This window comes from Balearica regulorum, chromosome 2 (assembly GCF_011004875.1).
Source record: "Balearica regulorum gibbericeps isolate bBalReg1 chromosome 2, bBalReg1.pri, whole genome shotgun sequence".
Lineage (NCBI taxonomy): Eukaryota > Metazoa > Chordata > Aves > Gruiformes > Gruidae > Balearica > Balearica regulorum.
The window spans coordinates 819,904-843,750 of record NC_046185.1 but is presented as its reverse complement, the minus strand read 5'-3'; the positions used below and the strand labels follow the sequence as shown (position 1 = coordinate 843,750).

Below are 23,847 nucleotides of genomic sequence, written 5' to 3'. Positions count from 1 at the left end.
CTCAGCCCCCCCAAAACCAGCCCCCCCCCCATCCCACTGACACCCCCCCCCAGCACCTCTCACGTAGCCCCCCCCCCATATCACAGAGCCACCCCAGCAGCCCTAAAGCAGCCCCCCAAACCCAGCCTCCCCCCTCCCCGGGACCCCCCAGCACCCCCAAACCAGGACACTCCCCCCCCCCAACATGGCGGCCCCCTCCGGCCCCGCCCACTCACCGCGCGCCCGCAGCCCCCCACTCTACGCCGGGCTCTTCCGCTGTCCCACTCCCGCCGCACTTCCGGGCATGCGCGTTACCGCCCATCACCGCCTCGCACCAATCAAAGAGCTAGATCCACCAGAGAAGGCGGGCCCAACGCCGTTCCTCGGCCACTCCCGCCCTCCTCGCCTTCTCATTGGTTTTCACTGTCGTCCGTCAGCGTTCCCCTTCTTCCCATTGGCTGTAGGCGCGGCGGGAGCGGGAGGTTTGTTCTCTCGCTGCTCTGAGGCCCGGACGCCCGGGAGGCCCCGAACCCCCCCTGGGGTGAACCGGCCCCGGGGAACCGGCCCCGCGCTGGGCCCCATGGAGCGGCAGCGGGAGGTGAAGGCCGTACTGAAGCAGTGGGAGGCGGCATTCCTCCGGGAGCGGCGGAGGAAGCCCACCCAGGTGCCCGGGAGCGGCGGGGGGGGGGGGAGGCCTGTGGGAGAGGGGCCCTTCCCCGGCACCGAGCCCCTTTTCCCAGCCGGTTGTTGGCGGTGAGCTCGGAGCTGCACCAGAAAAACTTCACGGGAGTCCCCCGGGTTGGGCTTCCCCCCGTACCGGGAGCCGGTTTCCCCGGGGTACAACGGTCCTCTCATAATACAATAACAGAAAATAACAATAATTTGGGTTCGTAGGCCAAAATAACGGTTTCTAACGCGTTTGCCTTGTAGGCCGACATCGAGGCGGCTCCGGAGGACACCAGACGTGAGTCCCAGCCGTGTGTGTCCCCCCCCACCCCCCGGGGGATTTTGGGGATCCTGGGTGGAGCTGTGGGTGCTCCGCGGGTGGGGGTAACCCCTCACACCGAGCCGGATCCTCGTCATCGGGGTGGTTTGACGTCAGACGGAGGGTTTTTGGTGGCGCGTGTTGATGCAAGAACGACCAGGGGTTTTCGGTAAGTACCAAACATGCCAAAAAAACCAGCTTTGATCTCTCACAGGGCTCTACAAGGAGTACAAGATGCTCAAGCAGCAGAGAGAAGAGTCGGATCCTTCCCGGCTCGGCTCTTCCAGCCGGGAGACCTCAACCACGGAGCAGGTACCGGAGAAACCCCCGCTTCAGCCGTGGGTTTTGTCTCCAGGAGCCGCGAATCCTCCGGTCTCACCCTTGATGCGAGCGCTTCGGGTGTCGTGGGCAGCGCCCCGCTCGTCCCGCCTGCTTATAAAGGGCTTTATTTGATCTTTTTAGGGACAATTGTCTAAATAGCGTTGTTTAATGCCTATTTTTGAGTTAGTAGATGAATAACGCGCCCCAAACACAGCGTTTAAGGACACCGTAGGGGTGGAAAATTGAAACGCCTGCGATCCCTCCCAGGCTCTACCATCCAGGCCACTGAAAGCGCAGGCTCGTTTTAATTAGCCTCTTAACGAGGCAATAACGGAGCCAACCCCTGTGCTTGGGATGAGGTGTTAAACACCCCAGAGCTGCATTTTGCACCCCAAAACGCACGGGATGTGCTTCCCGCCGCCAAAAAACGCCGCAGTTTGATAACATTGCGCCTCTTCTCCAGCTCCTTTCTCCTCTCAGAGGTATCGGGACTCTTTGTGATAGGCTTCATAGATTTTTGGGATTAAAAGTTTGGATTTAATGATTTACAGTGTCATTATAGGTACCAGACTCCGGTTGTTGGGGCGCACACCTGAACCGGCAACAGAAAAACCAGGAGCAGAGCCGTCGCAGCAACGGTGTGCCAAAAACCTCGGCGCAGTACTACGGGATGAAGCTGAAATCCAACCTGGGAGCTGCCGGGAAGGTCAGGGCTGGCCGGGGATCCACGGTGCGGAGAGAAGCTGCTTGTGCCCTTTTTTTTTTTTTCCCCTTTCTCTGGCAGCTCTGAAATCACAGCCCCCTCTTGCTAGAGCCCCCCCTGAAATCGTAGCCCCCTCCTGCCGATGCTGTTAGCAGAGGGGGGAGCTGCAGGGCGGGGAGCACCCCCAAATGCCGGCGAAGGCCCCGTTTGGTTTGGAGGTGGGGTGGGGAGTTGCAGAGGACGATTTGACCCCCGTCTGTCCTTTCCCCCCCTCCGCAGGAGACACCCCTGACCCCAAGGAGAACCCCGATTCCTAGGAGGAGTGTCCCCAGGCTGCAGACAAATTCAGGGACAGGTGACAAAGCCACATCTCCGACGGAAGCTTCGCAGAGCGAGGGAAACGAGCCGGGAGATCTCATCCTTCCTCCCTCAGTGTCGGGGTTGGCTCCCATCATCCTCGCCACGGGTTTGAAGCCGTCTCCGCCGCCGCCAAATAAATTCCAGCAGCTGAAACGGACGGTGGTACAGAGACTGGGTTCACTGGATCCTGCCTGGCTGCGGAGGTGCCAGGGGACACCCGGGGACGAAGGGACGATGCCGGGTGTCACGGAGGAGAGGGAGCGGGGAGAGATTCCACCGGAGAAGGAGGGAGGTGATGGAAGACCGTCGGCAGGAGACTCCGGGAGGAAAAGGCCACGTGGAGACGGCGGAGAAGATGCGGCGGCCGCCACGAAGCTCAAGCGGTGCCGCCGAGGCTCGGCCGAGGGAGAGTTTGGCGCTGCCGGCGGGCTGAAGCAGAGCAAGGAGGAAGAGGAGGAGGAAGAACGCGTGGCAGCCCGAAAGGAGAGCGAGAAGACGTCGGATCCCTCGGAAAACATCCTCGGGGAGTTCGAGGAGGAGAAACCCAGATCCACCCGCAGAGCCGTCGCTGCCAGGCAGGTTCTACCAACTTCCCGGCGATGCCAGCTTGCCGGCGACTCGCTTCAAACCCCCCGCGGGGGTTCTGCCCGCTCCTGCCTGCGCTGGGTACAGGCAGGAACAGGAGGAGGGGAAGATGGGGACCCGATCACCCCCCCCCCCGCCCTGACGCGGGCATTGGGGGTTCCTGGCCAACCTCTCTCCCCGCAGAGCGCTTCCGCGGAGCGGCGACAATTTCGTCAGGCTTAACCTGAAGAAGAAATCTTACGTCCGAGGTTCCGCCCTGCGGGGAAATCGCCTTCGCAAACAGGTAACGTCCCGCCCGGCGGCTGCCCCGGCATCTCCCGTGGCATCACCAAAACCCTCCTGTTGGACAGGATCTCCAACCCCGTTTCCAGTCAAATTTTAAATTTATCCACTCCAGGATGACTTTAAAACTCTCCCAACTCTCACTCGCCTTTGTGTTACTCTTTGAATTTCCATATTTTACCTTTTAATTAGTTTCTTTTTCATTTTTGAGTCATCCCCAGCTCGGTGATGGCATCGCAGAGCGGCTCGGTTCCCTGCTGCCTGACTTCTCAGCCTTTTCAGCTTCAGCTCTGTAACAAAAGCTTAGGATTTTTTTTTTTTAATCTCTCCCCCTAAATTAACGTTTTGGGTGAAATCCTTCCGGATCATCTCAGGAAGGTGACAAAAATTGCCTTTATTTTTAAAGCTCGGTGTGTTTATGCAGCGCTTTGGCAAAATCCCGGCACCAGGGCGAAGTAAAATATAATAAAATAGACTTTTTTTTTTTTAATAAAATTATAAAAATAACTGGAGACGGTCCCACTTCGCAGGTGCGGAAGCAAAAGTGGCTGAAGAAAGCGGAGCGATTCGGAGGAGGCGGCGGATCCGTCGACCGACGCTCGGACGTCTGCTTCAGGTGCGGCGAGACGGGACACTGGGCATCTGCGTGCCGGGGCCGAGGTAAGGCTCCGAGCGCCGGATTACGGGGTTTATTTGGCAAAGCCGTACGCCGGGTTTGGCTCCGGCTGTGCCGGAGCTGAGGCTTGACGATGGGGAGAGCATCGATCGGGCTTTTCCACCTCCCTGAATTATTTTCAGGGATAATAATTTGCGGGAAGAGGGTGATGAGGTGAGGTGGGTTGTTGGTTTGGTTTTTTTTACCGTGGATTTAAGTAGAGAAGGGACTCGCTTCTCGCCTGCAGAGACGGCTGCCGGCCCGCTGCCGGAGGAGAGCAGCATCGCTGATGAAGAGGAGGAAGCTCCCCTGCCCACGCTGGAAGAAGTGGCTCGGAGAACCAACACCGTTTACCGAGAGCTCTCTGGTGAGGCCCCGGTGATTTGTGGGTTTACCTCGCTCTCCACTGACACGCTGTGGCTGGCTCTGGGATGAACTCCTGGAGACGCGGAATCGTTTCCTTTTTTTTTCCCCGTTGGAAGTTTGTGCTCCGGGGAGAGTTTGCTTGGGATCCAAAGCTGGTTTCGGCACCCTGGGTTTATACCAGGATGTGTTTCCTCCGGGAACGCCAGCCCTAAAATACGGGCAGGCTTGCCACGCTCGCTCCTGGTGGGTTGGAAAAGCTTCCTGCGGGTCCCAACTGCTGCCTTCCTTCCCGGCAGAACGCGGAGGCAGCAACCGGGAAAAATCCGAGACTTTGGAGGTGACAACGACTTACCTGGATATCCAGAGGCCGGCGTACGAGCCGCCGGCTCCCCCCGCGCCCGTGGAGCCCCTCTACAGCCCGGAGCCGGAGGGGAAGGTGCGAGGTACGGCTCCCCGCGGCGCTTGGAGCGGGGCCGGGTGGGTTTGGTCCCTCCGGTCCCCTCCTGCCTGGGTGTCCTTCTCCTGCAGAGACCCCGGCGGAGGTGTTTGAGGCTCTGGAGGTGTTGGGCTACAGCTCCTTCCGCCCGGGCCAGGAGGTGGCCGTCATGAGGATCCTCTCAGGTGGGTGTTTCCCTTTCCCTTCCTCCATGATTTTGGGTTTCCCGTGATCCCTTTTCCCGTGGGGAGGCTGACCGGATCGTCCCCGACCCCTTGTTGCGCCAGGCTTGTCCACGCTGGTGGTGCTATCGACGGGGATGGGGAAGTCCCTCTGCTACCAGCTCCCCGCTTACCTCTACCACAAGCGTTCCAAGTGCATCACCTTGGTGGTCTCCCCGCTGGTGTCCCTGATGGATGACCAGGTACCGCTCGGATATCCCGGTTCTCCCACCCCAACCCCTCTTCTGATGCCGCTGGGTGCTCCCGTGCACCCAAAATGGGGAGGTGGGTGTCCAAGGCGGGGGTTCCCCCCCTCAAATCACCGGAGCTTACCGTAACCACATGGCTTCGCTTCCAGGTCGCGGGCTTGCCGCCGTGCCTGAAAGCCGTCTGTATCCATTCCAACATGACCAAATCCCAGCGGGAAGCAGTGATGGAAAAGGTGAGGGACTGGGGGCTCCGAACTCTCCGGGGAAAACCCGTGCGTGATCCCAGTGCGAGATCCTGGCTAGGCCGTTCCCTTGGGAGAGCGTTTCTCCGGCGTTTCCCGTAGGTGAGGCAGGGCGAGGTGCAGGTGCTGCTGCTGTCCCCCGAGGCCCTGGTTGGGAAAAGCGGATCGGGATCCGGTTACCTGCCCTGCGCCGATCGTTTGCCGGCCGTGGCTTTCGCCTGCATCGACGAAGCTCACTGCGTCTCCGAGTGGTCCCACAATTTCCGTCCCTGCTACCTGCGGCTCTGCAAGGTGCGAGGAGGAGGAGGAGGAAACCGTCGGGCTGAGGAAGGACGTCAGGCTTCCGCTTTGTCTTGAGTTCTTTTTTTTTTTTTTTTTTTTCCCCCCCTTCCTCTCGGCAGGTTCTCCGGGATCGCCTGGGCGTACGCTGCTTCCTGGGGCTGACGGCGACCGCCACCCTTGCCACGGCACGGGACGTGGCCCAACATCTCGGCATTCCGCCGGAGGAAGGGATAACAGTGCGCTCCGCCGCCGTGCCTCCAAACCTCCGCCTCTCCGTCTCGATGGACGAGGACAGGGATCAGGTTAGGGACAAGGATGGGTTTAAACAAACTGGATTTATCGTCGCGCCGGGTTCAGGCCGGATCTTTTAGGAGAGAAGATTCCCCAGCGCTTTTGGGGGGGACCTTCACCCCCTTCTCTGCCCGCAGGCCCTCGTCTCCCTGCTGCGGGGGGAGCGTTTCGGGTGCCTGGACTCCATCATCGTCTACTGCACGCGGCGGGAGGAGACCGCTCGTATCGCGGCGCTTATCCGGACGTGCCTCCAAGGAATGCCGCTCAAGGAACCCACCGGTGCTGGGAATCCGGGCCGGGACGCTGCCGAAAGGAAGAAGGGAAAGGGTAGGCGGCACGGCTTCGCTCTCAGAAAGGAGCGTGAGTCCAAAATGTTCCGTCTGGAGAATCCCTAGGGAATGAGCTGTGCTTGTGGGACTCTCCACGGAGGGTTTTTTACCTCCCGAAATCTGGCTCCATCGGCCGCTTCGCCCTGGCGCAGCGCGTTTATCTTCCCCGGCCTGCGTCAGAGGCTTTGATTACCTTTTTTTTTTTTTTCTAGCGACAGCCGATAACGACGGCTGCTTATTACCTCTCGTTAATAAACCTCGATGTTGGGTTTGGTGCGTGGGGAGCCTTTTGTTGTACGGCTCTCGGGGATTTTTCTCTTCAAACCTCGGAACTGCGACTCGAAAATCTTTATTTTCCCTCAAAAATCCTCAACGTGGATCCGTGGCCGAGCTCTGGAAGCATTTGGCGCCCCGGAGGATCCTCTCCCTCGCCTGCTTTGTTTGCTGAAGCTGGGAGAGTTCGTGTCATCCCGCTTCCAAACCAGCCGGGGCTTGACGACTTCTGGCAGCTAACGAGAAACGCGTTCTCCTTTTCCTGGGGAGCAGCAGCCCTGCTCGTGCCCGCAACACCCCCTGGCAGGGGCCGATTTCTGCCCGGGCAGAGTTTCCCCGCTCGTTTCCATCCCTGATTTAATTAACAATTGCGTTTTTCAAGCCGCAAATCACTAATTAAACACCGTTAAATCCTCTCTTCCCCTCTTTTCTTTCAGCAAAGAGCGGCCGCCGCCCGCTGAAGTGGATCGCGGACGCTTACCACGCCGGCCTGTCCGCCGCCGAACGTCGTCGCGTCCAGAACAGCTTCATGAGCGGCCAGCTGCGCGTGGTGGTGGCCACGGTGGCCTTCGGCATGGGATTGGATAAATCGGACGTCCGTGGCGTCGTCCATTACAACATGCCCAAAAATTTTGAGAGTTACGTGCAGGAGATCGGTCGGGCCGGGCGAGACGGTGAGCCGGCTTGTTGCCATCTCTTCTTGGACCGGGAGGTAAGGCCTGTCGGCCGGGGTGTAGGGGGGGGAAGCGTTGTTTTGTTTTTTTTTTTTAGGAGTTTCCCCTCAATTTTGGGGGTCTTCCACCATCGCTTCCCCAGGGCGGGGATCTCCAGGAGCTGCGGCGTCACATTTATGGCGACACGGTGGATTTCTTCACCGTCAAGAAGTTGGTGCAGATGGTTTTTTCTCCCTGCAAGTGCCTGGAGCTGCACCGGAAGCACCGAGATATCGTCGAGGTGAGGAAGGGGGCTGCGGGCCTCGCTCCCGTGGCTTTGCCAGCTAATTAACGAGTTCCTAAACGAGCTAACGGGGTAGAAAACATTTTAATTATTTCGGTGGCTGCATCGGGAAGCTAAATCGGGAAGTTTTGGGAATGCCAGAGCTGCGGCGAGGCGAGTCGCGGTGTAGGATCTGGCCGAGAACGGGCGGGAGGGCGGTTGGGCTGTCCCAGAAGAAAGGCGGGAGCCTGCCCGTCCTCGTCCCGGTGACGCCGCGCCGCGTGCCACGTCCCTGGCAGGAAGGGGAAGCGGAGGACGCCGAAACAGCCGACGTCTCGGAGGAAGACGTCGACGCGACGAGGCGGAGCGAGCAACGGGCGTGCTACAAGCACGAGCGAGCCGTTCCCATCCAACAAACCGTGGAGTCCTTGGACATGTGGGAGGAAGGTGAGGAAAGAGGGGGATAACGGGACCTGAGTAAGGCTGACGGAGGTTCCGAAGGGATCGGGATCCCTCCGCGGCTCCCCGCTCTGCTCTCCCGCAGGCATCGAGACCCTCCTGTGTTACCTGGAGCTTCACCCGCGGCGCTGGCTGGAGCTGTTGCCTCCCACCTACTCTTCCTGCCGGCTGCTGTGCTACGGGGGACCCCGGCAGCTCCGGGCTGCGGCACGGAGGTTAGAACCGCGCCGCGGTGTTCCTGGCGGCGGCTGGAGCTCCCGCGGTGTGCTCTCTGCCGGGCGGGAGCCTCTCCGCGACGCTGGGATCTGTTGGGAGATAAAAATGAGGCTCCAAACCACGGTGGCAGCGGGTTTTTGGTGTCTCCTGCTCTCCAGTTCTCCCCCGGTCGCCGTTTTCCTGGCCCGGGAGCGCCTGGCGGGGAGGGACCACGGTCACGCCAGCTCCCTGGAGTTCGACGTCGTCTCGCTGAGCGACTCCATGGGTTGGGAAGTGCCGTTGGTGAAACGCGCCCTGCGCCAGCTCCAGTGGGATCCGCAGTTGCGGCAAGGTACCGGAAGGAAATCCCTCCTGTGCCGCCGGCGGCTGGCTGGGGGTCTCGGTAGGCGCTTGATCTTGGCGGATGTCGGCTCAACCAGCTCTTGGTGCCTTCAGATGGTCGCGGTGAAGGGAAGAGCGGGGTCCTGGTGGAGTTTGGAGACCTGTCCTTCCACCTCCGCGCCTACGGCGACCTCACCGACCAGGAGCTGGATTCCGTCTGCGATTTCCTCCACCGACGGGTGATAGCCCGGGAGAAGACGGCTCTTGGCCAGCTCCGCGCCTGCTTCCAGGCCTTCCAGAGGTAGGAGAAGACCACCCAACCCCTGCAACCCCCTCTCCGTGGTGACCCTACTGTTACCCGCCCTCCCATCCCTCCCAGTTTGGTACTGGGAAGGGAGGAGGTTGACACTGGGGTGCAGCGTGGCCTTTCAGACCTGTGGTCCTCACCCCGAGGACGAGGAAGAGGAGAGGAGCTCCCGCCTGAAGGCTTTGCTCAGCGACTACTTCGAGAAGGAGCCCCTTGGAGAACAGGCTGAGCCGGGCTGCGAGGAAGAGGAGGAAGAAGATCGCGGCGATGCTAAAGTGAGCGAATCCGCTTTTACTGGGAGCTGCTTCGGGTTCTGACCGCCGCCCGGTGGTTCTGGCACACGGCACCTCCGGTTTAGATGAGGCCGAGGATGGGTTTGGGGTGAGGAAGAGGAGGGACGCGTCCCGTGTCCCCCCCCCCCTCACCCTGCCGCCTCCTTTCCTTCGCAGCTGCGGGATTGGGAAAGCCAAATCCGCGCCGACATCCGCCATTTCCTCGCCATCCGCCAGGACGAGAAGTTCTCCGGCAGAGCCGTCGCCCGGATATTTCACGGCATCGGTAGGGGAAAGCGGGGGAGTGGCAGGTCGGGTGCCGAATTGGCCTAGTTCCATCCCGCCCCGGCTCCTGCCTGTCCCTGCCTGTCCCCTTCCTAACCGGGGGGGCGCTTCTCTGCCCGCTCCCCGCAGGCAGCCCCTGTTTCCCCGCCCAGATCTACGGCCACGACCGCCGGTTTTGGAGGAAACATCTCCCCTTTGACTTCCACCGGCTCGCCCGCCTGGCCACCGAGGAGATCCTGGCCGGCAGGTGAGGCCGGGAGACGAAACGGCGCGGTCACCTCGCCACGTGACGACCGCGGGCCCCTGCCCGTCCCTGCCTGCTCCTGCCTTGCCCTGAAGCTGCACGAGAGGGGCCAGGGAGGCCAAACGCTGCCCTTCTCCCCCGGCTCGGCCCCTCGGGGCTGCCTGTCCTGCCTGTCCTGCCCGTCCTGCCTGCCGGGGGGGGGGGGGGGCTGCCTGCGCTGCCCGCGCTGAGCCGGCGGGGATTTTTATCTGGATTTTTCTCAAGGAATTAATAAAGGGTACCAACCTTTACCCCGTCCCTGCCTCCGCTCCGCTGCCTGCGCCCGCGGCATCAGTGGGGAGGCTGTTGCCGTGGTGATGTAGAGGTGTGGTTACTACGGCAACGGCAGGGGAGGTGGTACTGGGTGGGGGGGAGTCTGTTACCATGGTGACGGGGGGGTGGCTGTTGCCATGGTGACGCAGAGGCGGCTGTCACCAACCAGAGGGGGGGGGGGTCCACGGCCGTGGCAATGGGGGGGGTGACGGCAACATGTCACTGTTGCCATGGTGATGGGGGATTGGGGTGTCCGTTGCCAGGAGGGTACCGGGGTCCCTGCCCTCACCGCGCCCAGGGTGAAGCCCTTAAACCCCCCCCACCACCACCAAAACCCAGTTTGGTTGTTGCTGCCGGCAGCTCTTGGCTAACCGAAACCATCCCGGCACGGCTGGGCTGCAAACTGGTTTCCAACTGGAGGACTTCACGCCCCAGTTTCCTCCCGGCGCCGGGCTCTGCGCCGTCCCTCCCCGGCGTGGTGGTGTCGGCGGTTCGGGAAGGTCGCACCTTGCCAAAACCTTTTTAAACATTAACCGGTGGAGCCGGGCGCTGAGCCCGTCCCGTCCCCGAGGAACACCGGCACCGCGCGGCCTCCCCCATCCCTCCTCCTACGCCGTGCCCAGAGGAAACACCGGCTCGCGGCACGACCCGCGGCACGGGCAGTAAAAGCCGAGGGCCGGCCGTAGCGCGGGAGCTCTCCTCCTCATCCTCTTCCCTTCAGGTTTTCCCGGCGTTGTGCCGGAGCAGGGAGGCGGTGAGGGGACGCCGGTAGCCAGAGCATCAGGGAAGGATCGGCACCGATTCTCCAACCTTCTCTCACCAGCGCGTCTCGTGGTAAACGCCGACGGTGAGACCGACGGGAGCTTGGGGGGGGCTTGGGGTGCAGCCGGGGAGGGGGTTGGGACCCTCTCACCGCGGTGAGACCCTCTCACCGGGGACCAGGGTGGTCCCCAACAACCACGTCCCCCTTCACCCACAGCACCCCCCGCCATGACCCTGCCCTGGGCTCTGCTGCTGCTCGGCAAAGTCCTGGCACAGGATACGGCCAACCAGGGCTGCCTCGTCCCGCCGGCCGGTGAGTCCCGGCCCTTGGCCCTTCCTCACATCCACGAGGTCGCTCCCGGTGAGAGGAAGCCTCGCCGGAACGCCCCAGTGATGGGTTGACACCCCCCAGCTTATAACGCGGCGCTGGGGCAGCCGGCAAGCCAGTCGTCCGTCTTCGCCAACATCAGCATCGCCGCCAACGCGGTGGACGGGAACCGGGACGGCGTTTGGCAGCACGGCTCCTGCGCCCGCACGCTGACGGAGCGGGAGCCGTGGTGGAGCGTGGACCTGGGCGGGCGCCGCGCCGTGGCAGCCGTGGTGGTGAAGAACCGGCAGGATTGCTGCTGGCACCGGCTGCGGGGAGCACAGGTCCACGTCGGGGACGCGCCGGCCGAGCGCGGCAGGGACAACCCAATGTGAGCCGAAAACTGGGGGGGGGAGGTTTGGGGGGCCATCACCGCCCCGTCGGTGCCCCAACCTCCTGAGCCCCGTCTCTTCCTCCCCGGCAGCTGCGGCACCATCACGGACGCCGGCCCCGGCTCGCTCAGCACCGTCTGCTGCCAGGGGCTGCCGGGTCGTTACGTCACCGTCCTCATCCCCGGCCGGGAGGACGCGCTGGTGCTGTGCGAGGTGGAGGTGGTGCTGCAGGGCTGCCTGCCCCTGCCCGGAGGTGAGGGGCTCCCGGGGGGCCGGTGGGGGGCCGGCAGGGCAGCAGCCGGAGCCGGCAGCCTCATGCCATGCTCCCTCCGGCAATTCCAGCCCCCAACGTGGCGCGGGGCCGTGCCGTCACCCAGTTGTCCACGCTGAACGACATCAGCCTGGCCGCCAACGCCGTCGACGGCAACAGCGACGCCGACTGGGAGCGCGGCTCCTGCGCCCACACCGAGAAGGAGCTGGAGCCTTGGTGGCACGTAGACCTGGGCCACCGGCACACCATCTACGCCGTCACCATCACCAACCGCCGCGACTGCTGCTGGGAGAACCTCCTCGGCGCCCAGGTCCACGTCGGGGACTCCCTGGCCGACCACGGCAAGCGTAACCCCGTGTGAGTGGGGTCCCCGGTGAGGTCCCCCCACCGTGGCGTGGGACTCTCCCACCAGCCGTAGCCGTGACGGTTCCCTCCCGGCAGCTGCGGGGTCATCTTGGACACCGGTCCCGGCTTCACCAGCACCGTCTGCTGCAACGGGCTGCCGGGTCGCTACGTCTCCATCATCATCCCTGGCCGGGAGGATTTCCTCGTCCTCTGCGAAGTGGAGGTGACGGCACAGAGCTGCGTCCCCCCGCCTGGTGGTAAGGACCAAAAGATCCCCCCCCGGCAGAGAGCCGGCACATGCTGGATGGCCACCGGCAAGCGCTGGCCTCCCCCAGCCCCCCAGGGTTGATTCGGTCCGTGCAGCGCTGGGGGAAGCGGGGGGCGTGGGGGTCCCGAGGTGGGGCACAGGGATGTCCCACGTGTCCCTAAGCTGGCGGCACGTCGGTGTGCCGGGACGCGGTGCAGGGGTGACTGGAGGGACAGGGGGACGACGGTCCCCTGCGCCAGCTCTGTGCCGGTGGGGTGATGCCCGGCCGTGGGTCACCGCTGGCAACGAGCACCCGGAGCCGGCGTCACCATCCCGTGGCGTCCCCCAGCCCAAAACCTGGCCCTGCGGCGCCCGGCGGCACAGTCCTCCACAGCCAGCCAGGCCGGCAGCGCCATCAACGCCGTGGACGGGAACTGGGATGGGAACTGGCGGCACGGCTCCTGCTCTCAAACCAAGAAGGAGCCGGAGCCATGGTGGACGGTGGACCTGGGCCGGCGCCGCGCCGTGGCGGCCGTGGTGGTGAGGAACCGCCTGGATTGCTGCTGGCACCGGCTGAAAGGCGCCCGCATCCACGTCGGGGACTCCCTTGCCGGCCACGGCACCAACAACCCCGTGTGAGTGTCGCCACGCTTGCCCCACGGTGCACGGCTGCTTCGGCGCTCGCCCGCCCTGACCCCCGTCCCTGCAGCTGCGGCACCATCACGGACACCGGTCCCGGCTCCACCAGCACCGTCTGCTGCCGCGGGCTGCGTGGCCGCTACGTCACCGTTGCCGTGCCCGGCCGGGAGGAACGGCTGAGCCTGTGCGAGGTGGAGGTGGTGGAGCAGGGCTGTGCCGCGCTGCCCGGGGGTGAGTGAGCCAGGGGCGGATGCCGGGGGCGGGGGGGGTCTTTTGGGGACACGTCACCCCCAGCCCGGCCATCACCGCAGCCCAGAACGTGGCCCTGGGCCGCCCGGCCACCCAGTCCTCGGTGCTGGACGCCAGCAGCGTCGCTGCCAATGCCGTTGACGGGAACCGGGACAGCGACTGGGAGCGCGGCGACTCCTGCGCCCACACCGTGGAGGAGCCGGAGCCGTGGTGGCGCGTGGATCTTGGCCGCCGGCACGTCGTCTACGCGGTGCTGGTGAAGAACCGCCACGACTGCTGCTGGGAGAGGCTGAAGGGCGCCGAGGTCCGCGTCGGTGACTCCCTGGTTGACCGCGGCCGCCATAACCCCGTGTGAGCCCCCAGACCCATCGCCGCAGCCGGGACCCCTGTCGGGACCGCACCGGCTCCTCTTCACCCTCCTCCTCCCTCTCCCAGCAGCTGCGGCATCATCACGGACGCCGGCCCCGGCTCGCTCAGCACCGTCTGCTGCCACGGGCTTCGCGGTCGCTACGTCACCGTCCTCATCCCCGGCCGGGAGGACGCGCTGGTGCTGTGCGAGGTGGAGGTGATCCGGCAAGGCTGCGCCGTGCTGCCTGGAGGTGAGCCGCCGGCAAACCCCCACCCACCCCAGGCACCCCGGCACCCACCCACCCACCCACCCAACCCGCTCTTGGCAATTGCAGCTCCCAACGTGGCGCGGGAGCAGCGGGCGACGCAATCCTCCACCTCCAACGGTTCCGGCGCCGCGTCCAAGGCGGTGGACGGGAACCGGGACGGCGTTTGGCAGCACGGCTCCTGCAGCCACACGCGGCGAGAGCGGGAGCCGTGGTGGAGCGTGGATCTGGGCGGGCGCCGCGCCGTGGCGGCCGTGGTGGTGAAGAACCGGCAGGATTGCTGCTGGCACCGGCTGCGGGGAGCACAGGTCCACGTCGGGGACGCGCCGGCCGAGCGCGGCAGGGACAACCCAATGTGAGCCGAAAACTGGGGGGGGGGAGGTTGGGTTTGGGGGGCCATCACCGCCCCGTCGGTGCCCCAACCTCCTGAGCCCCGTCTCTTCCTCCCCGGCAGCTGCGGCATCATCACGGACGCCGGCCCCGGCTCGCTCAGCACCGTCTGCTGCCAGGGGCTGCCGGGTCGTTACGTCACCGTCCTCATCCCCGGCCGGGAGGAGCAGCTGGCGCTCTGCGAGGTGGAGGTCTACAGCGTCTTCCCCGAGCTCTGAGGGGGCACCGGGGGGTGGGACCCCCTCAGTGGGGGGGACAGACAAGGGGACCGGAGGCACGAGCCAAAGCCACCCCACATCACCGGGACACAACTTGGGGGGACGGGACCCCGTGGCACGGCGGCCACCCCAATAAACGCTGCCACGGCCTCTGGCTGCTCTTTGTGCCTTTCCTCGGGCTCCCGCCAGCGCGGTTACGGCACGGCCACGTTCCCCCCCCCCCAGCCCCCCCCCCAGGAGGCCGTGGCAGATTTCGGCGGCGAGGCAGCGTCAGGAGAAGCGGCGCAGGAAGGCGGCGTGGGAGCTGGGGAGGGTGAGCAGCACCCGCTCCGGCGTCTTGGCCGGCAGGGACAGCCTGGGGGGACAGGAGAGGGGGGGGGGACAATTTTGGGGGGGGGGGACGGGGACGGACACATGGCCGTGGGGATGAGTCGCCACCACCCCGGGGCCAAGCCAGCATCCCCGGTGATACCACGTGGGGATGGGTACGGGTGCAGGGACAGGGATGGGGAAGGGGGACTCGGGACAACGCAGTGGGGCGTCCCCCAGCACCCCAACCCAGCGGCCCCGAGTTACCCCAGGTGGTGGGTGCCCTCCGGCTGCCCGAACTCGCTCCCCGGGGCCAGCACCATCCCCGTGGCCTCCAGCAGCTCCCGGCAGAAGAAGACATCGGGCTCCAGGCCCAGCGCCTGCGGGAGAAGGGACGGGAGGGTCACCCTGCGCCATGGGGGGGTCCCGTCCTGGGGGGTCCCATGGCCCCAGGGGGTCCCATGGCCCCAGGGTGCCCGGTACTCTCATGGTGTGCCCCCTCCCAGGGTGTCCCACGTCCCCAGGGTGTCCAACGTCCCCAGGGTGTCCCACGTCCCCAGGGTGTCCCCTCTTCCATGGTGTCCCCCCTCCCGTGGTGTCCCACGTCCCCAGGGTGCCCCCTCCCAAGGTGTGCCCTCTTCCATGGTGTGCCCTCTTCCCATGCTGTCCCCCCTCCCCAGGACTCCCCACACCCCAGGGTGCCCCGCACCCCCCAGTGATGGCTCCTGTCCCCAGGACGCCCCCGTGTCCCCGGGGTGCCCCACACTCCCACGCCGTCCCACGTCCCGGGGGTGGCTCCCGTCCCCGGCGTGTGTCCCCCCCCCCCCCGCCTCCGCCGGTGTCCCGCGGCCCCGGGGGGGCCCCTCCCCACGTCCCCGTCCCCCGGGCGCTCACCCGGGCACGGCGCAGGGCGCGGGGCGGGAGCTGGATGCGGGGGAAGGCGCGGGCGCCGCCATGCAGGGGCCGGCAGCGGATGCCGGGGGCCCGGCCCAGCACCTCCTGCACCAGGCGGGCGTTGGGGGCCAGGGCACGGCGCAGGTCCTGGGTGGGATGGGATGGGATGGGATGGGGATGGGGATGGGATGGGGATGGGGATGGGATGGGGATGGGATGGGGATGGGATGGGATGGGGATGGGGATGGGGATGGGGATGGGGATGGGATGGGATGGGGATGGGGATGGGATGGGATGGGGATGGGGATGGGATGGGGATGGGATGGGATGGGATGGGATGGGGATGGGGATGGGATGGGATGGGGATGGGATGGGGATGGGATGGGATGGGGATGGGGATGGGATGGGATGGGGATGGGGATGGGGATGGGATGGGGATGGGATGGGGATGGGGATGGGGATGGGATGGGGATGGGATGGGGATGGGATGGGGATGGGGATGGGGATGGGGATGGGGATGGGATGGGGATGGGATGGGGATGGGGATGGGGATGGGATGGGGATGGGATGGGGATGGGATGGGATGGGGATGGGATGGGGATGGGGATGGGGATGGGGATGGGGATGGGGATGGGGATGGGGATGGGGATGGGATGGGGATGGGATGGGGATGGGGACGGGGACGGGGACAGGATGCACAGAGCCCACCTCTCCTTCAGCAACTCGTGGGACATCACCCCCTGCCACCAGCAGGAGCCAGGTGTCCCCATGGCAGCCGGCTGTGGGGAGGGGACCCGGCGTTACCCACCTCCTGGAAGGCTGGGTAGGAGGGATCGTCGGGCAGCGGGGGCTGCACGGCCGTATCCAGCATCACCTGCCCCAGGATGGGGGGATACACCGACATCCCCCACGTGTAGAAGCACTTCAGGACACTCGGGTCGACGTTCACCAGCTCGAAGAAACCCGCTCGGAAACCACCCCTGGGGGAGCAGGGGGTGGAGGGGACTGGGAAAAGGGGGTTTGGGGGACTCTGGGGGCGTTGGGGGGTCGGTTCTTACCCCCCGACGCTCTTGGAGAGGGAGTAGAAGGAGACGAGCTGGACGGTGGAGGCGAGCGGGGCACCCATCTCCCCCAGCACCCGCTTGAAGGAGAGGAAGGGGCGGTCGGGGAGGAAGGCTCGTTCCTGCTGCACCTGCGGCACCCAGGGTCAGGGGCTGCCGGGGCGGGGGGGCACGGACACCCCCCACCCGCCACCCGCCACCGGCACCCACCTCGTCCGCCAGCAGCAGGAGGTTCTCCTCGCCCGCCAGCCGGATGATGTCCTCCATGCTCTGCCGGCTCAGCACGTGCCCTGCCGGGGCGGGGGAGACCCCTCGTGTGTCCCCCCCAGCCGGGGAAACCGAGTCACGGGGCCACCGCGCCGCCCCACAACTCACCCGTGGGGTCCCCGGGGTTGACCACGCAGAGCGCCTTGGGGAGGCATCGCGCCCGCGCCCGCCGCAGCGCCCGCCGCACCCCGTCGCGGTCCACGGCCCAGCCCCGCTCCTCAGCCAGCGGGTACGGCACGGCCACGGCGCCCGCCAGCCCCGCCGCCGCCCCGTGGAGCGGGGGGCCCGGCACCGGCACCAGCACCCCCGTCGGCTGCGCCGCCGCCTCGTCCACCAACAGCGACATGACGAACTGGGGTGGGAATGGGAATGAGCTGGGGGGGGGTGGATCTGGCACGGGACCCCCGATGGGGACGGAGACGGGTGCTCACCGGGAGGATGCTGGCGGTGCCGCTGCAGAGGACGACGTTCCCGGGGTTGCAGGGGACGCCGCCGTCGCGACGCTCGAGGAAACGGGCGACTCCGGTCGGGACCCCCAGTGCCCGGTGCTCGTGGTTGTACCCCCCTGGGGACAGGGACGGAGCCGCTCCCGAGCACCCCGAACCCTGCGGGACCACGACGACACCCACCCCCCCCCTCAAAAAATGGCCTTGCCAGGAAGGGGCACCCCATGGGTGTGCTGGGCACCCTACGGCTCTGGGCACCCTATGGATCATGCAGGCACCCTATGGATCATGCAGGCACCCTATGGATCATGCAGGCACCCCAGGGGCTCTGCTGGCACACCTTACAGCTCTGGGCACCCTACAGATCATGCAGGCACCCCATGGGCTGTGCTGGGACACCCTACGGCTCTGGGCACCCTATAGATCCTGCAGGCACCCCACAGGCTGTGCTGGGACACCCTATAGATCATGCAGGCATCCTATAGATCATGCAGGCACCCCACAGGCTGTGCTGGGCACCCTATGGCTCTGGGCACCCTATAGATCATGCAGGCACCCTGTGGGCTGTGCTGGGACACCCTATAGATCATGCCGGCACCCTATAGATCATGCCAGCCCCCCCTCCTCCCACACTGGGCACCCCCTGGGACCCCCCCCCAAGCACCCTCTAAGCCATGCCAAGGGTGACACCAAGCCCCCACCCCATACACTTGTGTCCCCCCACCCCCACCCCGACGATGCCGGGCACCCCCTGAGCCATGCCGGACCCTACCGATGTTACCGGCGTCCATCTCCCGCAGGACGTGCCGTGCCCGGTGCCGGGCAGCCGCCGGCAGAGCGGGGCTGCTGAGCAGCTCGGGGCAGGCACAGGCGGCTGCGACCTGGGGGGCACGGACGGGGGGTGACGGGGGGGACACACGGACACGGTGGCCGTCCGGCGGTGCCAGCCCCGGTGCCCGGTTGTACCTGGCGCAGGACGGGCAGCGGGCCGCGGCCCACGGCGTGAGCGTCGTCGCTGCTGCAGTCCTCGGGGATGCCGGGTACCGCTGGGGTGTCCCGTGTCCCTTCTGCCACGGCCATGGGCGCGCTGCCACCCGCCATGCCGGGAGCGACGGGGGGAACGGGGGGGGAATGGGGGGGGAACGGGGAGGGAACGGGGGGTAACGGGGGGGGGGGAAGGGGAGTAACGGGGAGGGAATGGGGGGAGTGACGGGGAGGGGAACGGGGGGTAACGGGGGGTAACGGGGAGGGAACGGGGGGTATCGGGGCAGGTAATGGGGAGTGACGGGGACGGTAATGGGGGGGACAGGGGGGTAACGGGGAGGGAATGGGGCAGGTGGGGAGCAATGGGGAGGTTAATAGGGACGTTAACGGGGAGGGTAATTGAGGGGTAATGGGGAGGGTAATTAATTGAGGGGTAACTGGGAGGTAATTGAGGGGTAACGGGGAGGTAACAGGACGGGTACGGGGTGGGTACGGGAGCAGGAATTTGGGCAGGTTGTGGGGTGGGTAACGAGGCCGGTAACGGAGACGGTAAAGGGACGTTGGGAGGGGTTGGGGCAGGCACAAGGCGGGTAACGAGGCAGGTAACGAGATCGGTAACGGGACAGGTAACGGGATGGTTAATCAGGCAGGTAACGAGGCAGGTAACGGGGCGGCAGGGGGTGGGAGGCCTGCGGGCGGCCGTGGTGGGTGACGGGGATGGCGGGAGGGGGGCAGGGTGACGGGGGGGGGGGGTGGGCATCGCTCCCCGGCCCCCGCGTTCCCGGCACCCCTCGGCGCCCCGTGCCACCCACGGCATGTGGCAGGAGCCGGGCACAGCGGGACCAACCGACGGGCGGGACCCTGCCCACCCCGGGCACCCTGGCACGCCGTGTACCGTCCCGGCACGCCACGCACCGCCGAGCCCCTAACCATTAACCCCGGCCCCCTCCTGTCCCCCCCGGCCGCGCTGACCCGCAGCTCCGGCTCCTGCCCCGGCCATGGCGGCGGTTGGCACCTCGGGGGGCTCCGGCCGCCCCCCGTCCCCAGCGAAGCCCGGCAGCCCGCTGGTGCCGCCGTCTCCGCTGCAGGCCCTGCTCGAGCGAGCGGCCGCCATCGAGGCGGAGCTGGCCCAGGTGAGAGACCCACGGGACCCCACGGGACCCCACGGCCACCCAGAGCCCCACAGGGACCCACAGATCCCCATGGCCACCCAGAGATTCACAGGGACCCACAGACACCCCACGGGTCTCCATGGGGACCCAAAGCCCCACAGGACCCCCAGGGACCCCCAGGTTCCCACGGCCCCACGGACACCCAGAGACCCACGGGACCCACAGGCACCCACAGGTCCCCATGGCCACTAAAGCCCCACAGGACCCCCCCAGGCACCCACAGAGGACCCACAGACACCCAGAGCCCCACAAAGGTCCCCACGGCCACCCAGAGCCCCACGGGACCCACAGACACCCACAGCCACCCAGAGCCCCACGGGACCCACAGACACCCAGGGGTCCCCACACCCACCCAGACCCCTGGTCCCTAAAGCCCCCCCACAGGGCACAGCTCCCACCCTGGGGTCCCCCCACCTCGTTGGGGTGCCCTGGGATGCTCTGGGGTGCCTTCCCCTCCCCCCCACCCCCCCCCCCGAGCCATGTCCCCCGGGTTTGGGGGAGGGGGACACAGGGGGGACACGGGACGGTGTCCCCCTGAGCTGCCTCCCGCCCCCAAGGGCAAGGACAAGCCCTTCACCGAGGTCACCCGCTGCCATTCGGGGGACGCGGTAGCCGCCGGCCACCAGCCTGCTGCCTTCCTCCGGCAGGTAACGGGGACCCCCCCCCCGCGGCTGCCTGCACTTGGGGGGTGCCCCACAGCTGAACACCCCCCCCCCACACACCCAACCCCACAGCCATGGGGCCGCTGAGCATCAATCCAGGCACCACCAACGCAGACATGCGGCACAGCCGGATCCGTGGGGATGAGCGGGGAGGGCCGGATCCTGATCCCGGGGTGTCGGGGTGGGGGGCTGTGACCGGGGGGGGGCGGGTGATCACCGGGTCCCTGCAGGTTGCCGCCATCTGCGCGTACCCGGAGCTGCTGGGCGCCGAGTGCATGCCGGCGGATGCCAAGCGCCGCGCGGGCCAGATCCTGCGGCACCTCCAGGGCGGCAGCCCAGGTACGACGGGGACGGGCGCGCCGTGGCGGGGGGGGGGGTCCAGCCCCACGGATGGGGAGTGCGGCACGGAGGGTTTGGTGGATTCGGTGACACCGGATCCGTCCCCAGGGGCGTACAACCTGGAGTACGTGACCGACACCGTGGCCGAAAGCGTGGCCCGTTACCTGGAGCAAAGGGACGGCGGCATCCCCAGCGACCCCCGCTGCGTCGTCCCCTGCGGTGGCACCGCGGCGGCCATGGTGGTGAGCGCGGCACGGGGCCCGGCGGTGACACCTCCACGGCCGTGGGAACACCGAGGACCCTCCAGCCATCGCGGCTCTTCCCGGCAGGACGTCATGTTGCTGTTGGTGGACGAGGCGGCGGCGCAGCCGACGGGGGTGCTGGTGCCGGTGCCGGGCCCCCCGCTCCACGGGGCGGCGGCGGGGCTGGCGGGGGCCGTGGCCGTGCCGTACCCGCTGGCTGAGGAGCGGGGCTGGGCCGTGGACTGCGACGGGGTGCGGCGGGCGCTGCGGCGGGCGCGGGCGCGATGCCTCCCCAAGGCGCTCTGCGTGGTCAACCCCGGGGACCCCACGGGTGAGTTGTGGGGCGGCGCGGTGGCCCCGTGACTCGGTTTCCCCGGCTGGGGGGGACACACGAGGGGTCTCCCCCGCCCCGGCAGGGCACGTGCTGAGCCGGCAGAGCATGGAGGACATCATCCGGCTGGCGGGCGAGGAGAACCTCCTGCTGCTGGCGGACGAGGTGGGTGCCGGTGGCGGGTGGCGGGTGGGGGGTGTCCGTGCCCCCCCGCCCCGGCAGCCCCTGACCCTGGGTGCCGCAGGTGCAGCAGGAACGAGCCTTCCTCCCCGACCGCCCCTTCCTCTCCTTCAAGCGGGTGCTGGGGGAGATGGGTGCCCCGCTCGCCTCCACCGTCCAGCTCGTCTCCTTCTACTCCCTCTCCAAGAGCGTCGGGGGGTAAGAACCGACCCCCCAACGCCCCCAGAGTCCCCCAAACCCCCTTTTCCCAGTCCCCTCCACCCCCTGCTCCCCCAGGGGTGGTTTCCGAGCGGGTTTCTTCGAGCTGGTGAACGTCGACCCGAGTGTCCTGAAGTGCTTCTACACGTGGGGGATGTCGGTGTATCCCCCCATCCTGGGGCAGGTGATGCTGGATACGGCCGTGCAGCCCCCGCTGCCCGACGATCCCTCCTACCCAGCCTTCCAGGAGGTGGGTAACGCCGGGTCCCCTCCCCACAGCCGGCTGCCATGGGGACACCTGGCTCCTGCTGGTGGCAGGGGGTGATGTCCCACGAGTTGCTGAAGGAGAGGTGGGCTCTGTGCATCCCGTCCCCATCCCTGTCCCCATCCCCATCCCCATCCCGTCCCGTCCCCGTCCCGTCCCCGTCCCCATCCCCATCCCCGTCCCCGTCCCCGTCCCCGTCCCCGTCCCCATCCCCATCCCATCCCGTCCCCATCCCGTCCCCATCCCATCCCCATCCCATCCCATCCCATCCCATCCCACCCAGGACCTGCGCCGTGCCCTGGCCCCCAACGCCCGCCTGGTGCAGGAGGTGCTGGGCCGGGCCCCCGGCATCCGCTGCCGGCCCCTGCATGGCGGCGCCCGCGCCTTCCCCCGCATCCAGCTCCCGCCCCGCGCCCTGCGCCGCGCCCGGGTGAGCGCCCGGGGGACGGGGACGTGGGGAGGGGCCCCCCCGGGGCCGCGGGACACCGGCGGAGGCGGGGGGGGGGGACGACACACGCCGGGGACGGGAGCCACCCCCGGGACGTGGGACGGCGTGGGAGTGTGGGGCACCCCGGGGACACGGGGGCATCCTGGGGACAGGAGCCATCACTGGGGGGTGCGGGGCACCCTGGGGTGTGGGGAGTCCTGGGGGAAGGACACCGCGGGAAGGGGGACACCATGGGAGAGGGGACACCATGAGAGTACCGGGCACCCTGGGGCCATGGGACCCCCTGGGGCCATGGGACCCCCCAGGACAGGACCCCCCCATGGCGCAGGGTGACCCTCCCGTCCCTTCTCCCGCAGGCGCTGGGCCTGGAGCCCGATGTCTTCTTCTGCCGGGAGCTGCTGGAGGCCACGGGGATGGTGCTGGCCCCGGGGAGCGAGTTCGGGCAGCCGGAGGGCACCCACCACCTGGGGTAACTCGGGGTGGGGGGCAGGTGATGAGAGATGCTGGGGGGGGGGGGTTGGGGTTGGTGTGGAGGGTGGTGGTGGGTGCTTGGGGTTGATGTTTCGGGGGTGGGTGGTGGGTGGTGGGGTGTCATGGGGTGGTGGGGGGAGATGGGTTGGGTTGGGCAGTTGGGGTGATGGGAGGTGCTGGGGCTGGTGGGGTGGGTGGGGGAGGTCTGGGGCGGGCCAGGAGGTCTGGGCTGGGTTTGGGGAGCTGGTTCAGGCTGGGGTGTTGGGCTGGGGGAGACTGGTTTGGGTTGGGAGGCTGAGGATGGACGTTGGGGTTGGCATTTGGTTTGGGTGTTGGGTGCTGAGTTTTGTGTTGGGTTTTGGGGTTGGGTGTTGGGGTTGGGTGTTCACTTTGGGGTTGGGGGCTGAGGTTTATGTTGGGTGTTGGGCATTGAGGTTGGGTGTTTGCTTTGGGGTTGGGTGGTGGGGGCCGAGGTTTGGGGTTGGGTGTTGGGATTTGGGTTGGGTGGTGGGGTTTGGGGTTGGGTGTTGGGGTTTGAGGTTGGGTGTTGGGGTTGGGCGTTGGGTGGTGGGGTTTGGGGTTGGGGTTTGGCGTTGGGTGGTGGGGTTCGGGTTGGGTGGCGGGGGCTGTTTGGGGCTGGGCGGTTGGGTTGGAGCTGAGAGGGTCGGCAGGGTTGGGTGGTTGGAGCTGAGTGTTGGGGGCTGGTTGACACGGGGAGCGTGGGGGTCGGGGGCTGGGGGCAGCAGAGTTTTGGTGTCGGGGGGCTGGGTGCTGGCTGGGACAGGTGGGCGAGGACCGTTTTGGGGGGGGCTGGTTGAGGTTGGACAAGGGGGATGTCACGGATGGTGGGACTGGAGAGAGGGTTGGGATGGAGGGGCTGGTTGGGGACCACCAGGTTTGATCACCAGAAGGTTGTTGGGGCTGGGTGGAGGTTGGGGGGGGGGGTGTGAGACCACCCGTGTCCCCACTGTGCCCCCCCAGGTTGTCCCTCCTGCTGCCGGCCGAGACGCTGGAGCGGGTGCTGCTCGCCCTCACCCGCTTCCACGCCGCCTTCCTGCGCCGCTTCTCCTGATGTGGGGGGGCGACCCCGGCCCCGTGTCCCCACCCTTGACCCCATTAAAGCCCCCCCCCCCCCCCCAGATCGCACTGCACCTCCGCCACCCTGTGCTGGGAAAGAGGGAGCCCCGAGGGACCCGTGTCACGAGTGCGGGGGGGGTCTCAGCCCGACCCCAACGGCTGTTGGATGGGGCGGAGGGCACCCATGGGTGTCCGG

The 23,847-nt window shown here is 66.8% G+C and overlaps 4 protein-coding genes across 10 annotated transcripts; 3 read left to right on the top strand and 1 right to left on the bottom strand.

The window, feature by feature from the left end:
- The first annotated feature begins 241 nt into the window (after positions 1–241).
- On the top strand, positions 242–10,736 carry RECQL4 (RecQ like helicase 4). Of its 3 annotated transcripts, none has more exons than XM_075743137.1 (25): positions 242–643; positions 910–943; positions 1,179–1,276; positions 1,848–1,991; positions 2,268–2,923; positions 3,117–3,216; positions 3,746–3,875; positions 4,097–4,237; positions 4,533–4,679; positions 4,765–4,857; positions 4,960–5,096; positions 5,252–5,335; positions 5,447–5,635; positions 5,746–5,928; positions 6,055–6,277; positions 6,957–7,231; positions 7,336–7,473; positions 7,755–7,902; positions 8,000–8,129; positions 8,289–8,461; positions 8,566–8,752; positions 8,871–9,033; positions 9,208–9,316; positions 9,445–9,562; positions 10,593–10,736. In XM_075743137.1, the coding sequence occupies exons 1-25, from the start codon at positions 284–286 to the stop codon at positions 10,627–10,629; spliced, it is 4,197 nt and encodes a 1,398-aa protein (XP_075599252.1). In that variant the 5' UTR covers positions 242–283; the 3' UTR covers positions 10,630–10,736. The 3 variants fall into 3 exon arrangements, with proteins under 3 accessions (XP_075599252.1, XP_075599253.1, XP_075599254.1); XM_075743138.1 differs by having other exon boundaries at positions 248–643; positions 6,055–6,244; XM_075743139.1 differs by lacking the exon at positions 10,593–10,736 and having other exon boundaries at positions 252–643; positions 4,118–4,237; positions 6,055–6,244; positions 9,445–9,847.
- A 9-nt stretch (positions 10,737–10,745) lies between these two features.
- On the top strand, positions 10,746–14,305 carry LOC142600284 (uncharacterized). 2 transcript variants are annotated; one of them, XM_075743141.1, is made up of 11 exons: positions 10,746–10,946; positions 11,046–11,331; positions 11,425–11,585; positions 11,675–11,960; positions 12,045–12,205; positions 12,545–12,830; positions 12,905–13,065; positions 13,146–13,434; positions 13,522–13,682; positions 13,767–14,052; positions 14,152–14,305. In XM_075743141.1, exons 1-11 carry the CDS (start codon positions 10,862–10,864, stop codon positions 14,303–14,305), a joined length of 2,316 nt encoding a protein of 771 aa, XP_075599256.1. In that variant the 5' UTR covers positions 10,746–10,861. The 2 variants fall into 2 exon arrangements, with proteins under 2 accessions (XP_075599256.1, XP_075599255.1); XM_075743140.1 differs by having other exon boundaries at positions 13,519–13,682.
- Positions 14,306–14,853: 548 nt separating this feature from the next.
- Positions 14,854–18,404, bottom strand: LOC142600842 (alanine aminotransferase 1-like). Its single transcript, XM_075747208.1, has 9 exons — positions 18,249–18,404; positions 18,055–18,163; positions 17,268–17,401; positions 16,945–17,188; positions 16,780–16,859; positions 16,567–16,700; positions 16,246–16,488; positions 15,509–15,662; positions 14,854–14,994 (listed from the first exon to the last, which is right to left on the bottom strand). Exons 1-9 carry the CDS (start codon positions 18,381–18,383, stop codon positions 14,878–14,880), a joined length of 1,350 nt encoding a protein of 449 aa, XP_075603323.1. The 5' UTR covers positions 18,384–18,404; the 3' UTR covers positions 14,854–14,877.
- Positions 18,405–18,990: 586 nt separating this feature from the next.
- Positions 18,991–23,702, top strand: LOC142600285 (alanine aminotransferase 1-like). Of its 4 annotated transcripts, XM_075743145.1 has the most exons (11): positions 18,998–19,399; positions 19,996–20,085; positions 20,331–20,439; positions 20,548–20,681; positions 20,769–21,012; positions 21,098–21,177; positions 21,257–21,390; positions 21,469–21,640; positions 21,981–22,085; positions 22,460–22,572; positions 23,556–23,702. In XM_075743145.1, the coding sequence occupies exons 1-11, from the start codon at positions 19,265–19,267 to the stop codon at positions 23,644–23,646; spliced, it is 1,407 nt and encodes a 468-aa protein (XP_075599260.1). In that variant the 5' UTR covers positions 18,998–19,264; the 3' UTR covers positions 23,647–23,702. The 4 variants fall into 4 exon arrangements, with proteins under 4 accessions (XP_075599259.1, XP_075599261.1, XP_075599257.1 ...); XM_075743144.1 differs by having other exon boundaries at positions 18,991–19,399; positions 20,548–21,012; positions 21,308–21,390; XM_075743142.1 differs by having other exon boundaries at positions 18,995–19,399; positions 20,548–21,012.
- The last annotated feature ends 145 nt before the right edge of the window (positions 23,703–23,847 follow it).